Source organism: Sinocyclocheilus grahami, unplaced genomic scaffold, assembly GCF_001515645.1.
Source record: "Sinocyclocheilus grahami isolate Dianchi unplaced genomic scaffold, SAMN03320097.WGS_v1.1 scaffold3188.1, whole genome shotgun sequence".
NCBI classification, from domain to species: domain Eukaryota; kingdom Metazoa; phylum Chordata; class Actinopteri; order Cypriniformes; family Cyprinidae; genus Sinocyclocheilus; species Sinocyclocheilus grahami.
The window spans coordinates 9,884-15,541 of NW_015508347.1; the positions used below are offsets into that span (position 1 = coordinate 9,884).

A 5,658-nucleotide genomic window follows, 5' to 3' on the forward strand; every position below is an offset into this window, starting at 1 on the left:
CGCCGAAACTATCGGCACTGCCGTTTCTGCTCTGCTCCTGCTACATGCTGCTGCCTCTGCATGCGGTGTGAATGCTCTAATCTGTTAACATGCGCACCGAAAAAAAATATGCGCTGCTTTCGCGTGCAGTGTGACCCCTTATTTACACTGCACACGTCTGTGGCACATTACGGCTCCGAAGAAGTTTTGTTACATCCTCCACGCGGTGCCAACTCACCCCTGATTTACACTGCACACATCTGCGGCTACCGGAACTGATCGCGGTCAATTCTAGTCAATGCTTGTATTTACACCAGACGCGCCGCGGCACGTTTCAAAAGGGGCCCAGAAGCGGCTCTCCGTGCTGCTTCGCTAAAGATAGGCGCCTAGTCTATTTTTGACGGACACATGACATCACAAATCCTTTTTACAAGGACAATGAGCAACCAAATAACATGCCAAATAACCAAATAACGGTGCCAACTCACACCAGAAGCGCATCAGAAGCGCAGCGGTAGGATTCGCGAGACCACGTGATTTGCCTGTCAAATGTTGTTTGGTTTTGAAACATGCCGCATTGACTAGAATGACCGCGATCAGTTCCGGTAGCCGGAGCCGTAACGTGCCGCAGACGTGTGCAGTGTAAATCAGGGGTTAGGTGTTTTCGACTTAAAGCGGCGCTGAGCAGACCGATCTGTTAATGGATACTTTGATATCATAAACCCACAGCGCCGCTTTAAGTTTAACGCACCTTTTGTTTGGGGTGTTCGGTGAGTTCCGTCACGATATAGCCTAACATCATTCAAGCCTACCAATCAGGGCTGCGTTCAGCCCCGACAAAACGGTGCAAAACATTTTTTAAACGGAAACGGTGGTGCGTTGAACACCCTGTTTTGATGATGCAAAAGTTGCAACTATGGCAGCTGAAAAGGCCATTCTTTGTGTTCTTTTTGAAGAATTTTCGGAGCCTGATGAAATCGGTATAAATACGTGTTTAAAACTGCAAAATACGCTCGATGTTACAGTCACTGCCCTTGCCATCCAGAATAAAAGAGAACATCCCAATCGAGTGATGGGATTTGTGGAAACTGTGGTTCCTAATTATTGTGATCCAACATTTGCCTCGCATTTCAGGATGAAAAGACAAACATTTCAGCTGAAGGATAATCCACTTCTTACCTCTGAGACTGTGTTATGATCTATATGACCTTATTATTTTTATTGTGAGTATTAGGCTTATCATTACTGCTAATCACTGTTGTTGTGTTATGATATTGTAATATTTACCATTATATAATCAGAAGAGTATAGAAAGGTTTATGAAAGTGTCGCTCCACAATACAGTAGCAAAATATGTAAATATGTATAGTATTTTTGTTACATTAATCAGTGTCTAGCACACCTTCCTAAGGAAAGGATATGGACCAGAAGACATTGCAATTACTAAATGATATTTAGACAGACTTAAAGAAATTCCAGATCTATACGTGTGCTCTTACTCAGTTATTTTGCCTTTAATGTAAATAAACGTGCAAACAATATACTTGCTCTTGTGAATTTATTTTGATGTTAATTACGTTATGCGGGCAGTCTCTTTAATACCGCGTGGTTTATATACATGTTGCTGCTGATTGGGCTGACATTTTTGACACACCCACCAAACAAAGAGAAAACGTATCTCAAACCCCGTTGCACACCGTTTCTAGGAAACATGCCATTCAAACCAGAAACCGTAGCAAAACGTTGCGCACCGGTTTGAGCTTAAACTTGCCCCAGGTTGTGAACGTATCACTATACCTTTAGGTTCGCTGTCAAAAATGCCAATGTGAACGCTAAGCGGACCAGGACCAAATGTATCATTTTCCTTTTTGGTCCGGACCAAATGAACCAAACGAACCGAACTACAAGTGTGAACACACCCTAAATAAAGTGATAAAGAGTTTTAAGAAAGATTCATAACGATAATCAGCATCAGGAACTCTGAATAAATACTATCCAGTTTTATTTTATATATATATATCTGGTTCACAATTTCAATGTAACTAAACTTTTATACATCTTAAACCTCAGGACTTGTAAATACATTTACATTTAGTCATTTAGCAGACACTTTTCTCCAAAGTGACTTACAAATGAGGACAAAATAAAAAAAAGAGTTTTCCACGACTGTGTGTTTTTAAATTACACCAGAGAAGACACAGCTGTGCGAAAGATCATATGTGCTTTGATTGTGGGGAAACCTTCATTACATCTGATAAACTGAAATGACACCAGATAATCCACAGTGTTTCCACGTAATCCATGTTTTGTTAACTGTATAATGAATAAAAAGAAAACAAATAGAATACAAAAAGATTAGAGAAGCAAGTGTTAGTTTTTTTTAAAGAAAACAAGTAGTTATTAAACGAATAGAGTGCAAGTCTAAAAGGGGCAAGTTTTTTTAAAGAATAGAATTAGAATAGAAACTGTTAAGAGTTAGAGGGTCAAATAAAGATGGAAGAGATGTGTATTTAGCTGATTCTTGAAGATGGCTAAGGACTCAGCTGCTCGGATTGAGTTGGGCAGGTCATTCCACCAGGAGGGAACATTTAATTTAAAAGTCAGTGAAAGTGATTTTGTGCCTTTTTGGGATGGCAAAATAAAGTGATGTTCACTTGCAGAATGCAAGCTTCTAGAGGGCACATAAGTCTGAAGTAATACATTTAGGTAAAGGTGTGCAGAGCCAGTGATGGTTTTGTAGGCAAACATTAATGCCTTGAATTTTATGCGAGCAGCTATTGGAAGCCAGTGCAAACTGATTAACAGAGGTGTGACGAGCATTCTTTTTGGCTCATTAAAAATTAATCTTGCTGCCGTGTTCTGGATTAATTGTAAAGGTTTCATAGAACTGGCTGGAAAACCTGCCAAGAGAGCATTGCAATAGTCCAGCCTGGACAGAACAAGAGCTTGAACAAGGAGTTGTGAAGCATGTTCCGAAAGAAAGGGCCTGATCTTCTTGATGTTGAATAAAGTCAATCTGCAGGACCGGGCAGTTTTAGCAATGTGGTCTGAGAAAGTCAGCTGATCATCAATCATAACTCCAAGGTTTCTGGCTTTTTTTGAAGGAGTTATGGTTGATGTGCTTAACTGGATAGTGACATTGTGATAATGCGATGGGTTTGATGGAACCACAAGCAGTTCTGTCTTGGCAAGGTTGAACTGAAGGTGATGGTCCTTCATCCAGCAAGAAATGTCTGTTAGACAAGCTGAGATGCGAGCAGCTATCGTCGGATCATCAGGATGGAATGAGAGGTATAGAGTTGATTGTCATCAGCATAGCAGTGATATGAAAAGCCATGTTTCTGAATGACAGAACCTAATGATGCCATGTAGACAGAAAAGAGAAGTGGTCCAAGAACTGAGCCCTGAGGCACCCCAGTAGTTAGATGTAGCGACTTGGACACCTCACCTCTCCAAGATACCTTGAAGGACTTATCTGAGAGGTAAGACTCAAACCATGGAGTGCGGTTCCTGAGATGCCCTTTGCCAAAACAGGAGGATCTGGTGGTTAACCGTGTCAAAAGCAGCGGACAGATCCAGCAACATAAGTATAGAAGATTTAGAATCCGCTCTTGGTGGTCTTAGGCAAGGCAACTGAGAGCAAGGCAGTCTCGGTTGAATGTCCACTTCTGAAACCAGACTGGTTGCTGTCGAGGTGGTTGTTCTGTGTGAGAAAGGCAGAGACTTGGTTGAACACAGCCTGTTCAAGTGTTTTTGCAATGAAAGGAAGAAGGAAAAAATTTGTTTTTGCAATGAAAGGAAGATTGTAAATATTTTACAATCCCACAACTGTGATTTTATGAATTCCTAGAAATTAACATAAAATATCAAAATTAAACAAAATGTATCAAATAAATAAACTTTGGGTAACAGGCCTGTTAATTTAGTGTAATTTATTAGTGTAACTCTCATTTATAGTTACCTATATAAAAAATATAAAGTTTATAATATTTTATAATAAATATTATATATTTAATGAAGTTATTTTCATGCTAACTTTGGTAACAGAGTTGATGAATGCACTCAATACTACACAAATGTTTGTATGCAATTGTCTACCTCTTGTTATTACATCAGGGTTTACTCTCTTTGATTATTTATGATTTACTGAAAATTAAAGCTTTTTACATTCATTTTAGACTTCATCAAAGAGAAGGAGGAGACTGAAGACCTGAGTGAAGCAGAGGAGAAACCTCATCATGTCAAATCTTTGAGTCACTCACAGACTGAGAAATTTTTTTCCCTGAAAAGAAGATCCAAAAAATCTTTCACCTGCCTTCAGTGTGGGAAAAGTTTCAGACATAAAAGAAACCTTAGTGAACACATGAATATTCACGCTGGAGAGAAACCACACACATGTGATCAATGTGGAAAGAAATTCAGACATAAAAGAAACATTAATGAACACATGCAAATTCACACTGGAGAGAAACCACACACATGTGATCAATGTGGAAAGAGTTTCAGACATAAAAGAAACCTTAATGAACACATGAAAATTCACACTGGAGAGAAACCACACACATGTGATCAATGTGGAAAGCGTTTCAGACATAAAGGACACCTTAATGATCACATGAAAATCCACACTGGGGAAAAGCCACACACCTGTGATCAGTGTGGGAAGAGTTTTGCACATTTAAGTTCTTTTAAATCACATCTGAATTCTCATTCTGGAGAAAGACAATATAAGTGTGATCAGTGTGGTAAAAACTTTTCTCTGGCAAATTCCCTGAAGCACCACTTGAAAGTTCATTTAAAGGAGAAGCCTCATGTGTGCTCTTTGTGTGGAAAGAGTTTTAGTCAGCTGAGTTATTTAAGAAAACACCAGCAAAGACACAGCAATGTGAAGGATCTTAATGTGCTTTGATTGTGGGAATACCTTTATTACAAGTGATGAACTGAAACAGCACCAGAGATTTAACACTGTGACAAGAGATTCATTTGGTCAGAGGCCCCTAGGCTGCTCTTTGTGTGAGGCCCCCCTTAATCATTATGCTTTACTGGAGAAATTCATTTAGTGCCATTACATAGTCCACGCAAATAGTAAGTTGAACTGGCATGCACACTCACATTGAGACAGCCAATCTGACAGTGTTTCCTTTACATTCCCAGTGTCCCCACAGGATTTTGTGGGTGCACATTGGTTGCTCAAGGGGGTTCCAGGGGTATGCCCCCCATAAGAAAATTGTGTTTTCGAGGCGAGATTTTTACACATTTAAAAAAATTCTCAATGACCAAATAGGCTACATGACTGTAAAAATAGTCTGCAGGTGCATTTTGAATTGTTTTAACTAATCATCTGGTAATAAATGTCATTTCAGTTCTACTTTCTGAGTATGAATTATCATATGCAGTAAAATACAACAACATGTACATGTACAACACTATGATTTCATTTGAGTCTCTTCAGACCTTAAAACTGTACATGAATTATGAGCTTCTACAACTGCTGACCTCCTAACTGAACTCCTTTTCACAAATTGAACATAGAAATAAAAACAGTATAAATAACCAAAAATAAACAACACAGTTCGTTCTTAGCTGTATTAAGTGCAAACAATAAGTGCAGCCATAATCAAATAGGCTACTCTCTCAATATTCTATAGACAGCTGCACAACCTATTACATTTACATTTA

The 5,658-nt window shown here is 39.0% G+C and overlaps 1 protein-coding gene across 1 annotated transcript in view; it reads left to right on the forward strand.

The window, feature by feature from the left end:
• LOC107576084 (gastrula zinc finger protein XlCGF8.2DB-like) overlaps positions 1–5,469 on the forward strand; it is a 6,617-nt gene extending 1,148 nt beyond the window's left edge. Inside the window, exon 2 of the mRNA XM_016262349.1 lies at positions 4,158–5,469. Within this exon, the coding sequence (XP_016117835.1) occupies positions 4,158–4,888 (731 nt within the window). The 3' untranslated portion in view covers positions 4,889–5,469. The remainder of the gene's footprint in view (positions 1–4,157) is intronic.
• The last annotated feature ends 189 nt before the right edge of the window (positions 5,470–5,658 follow it).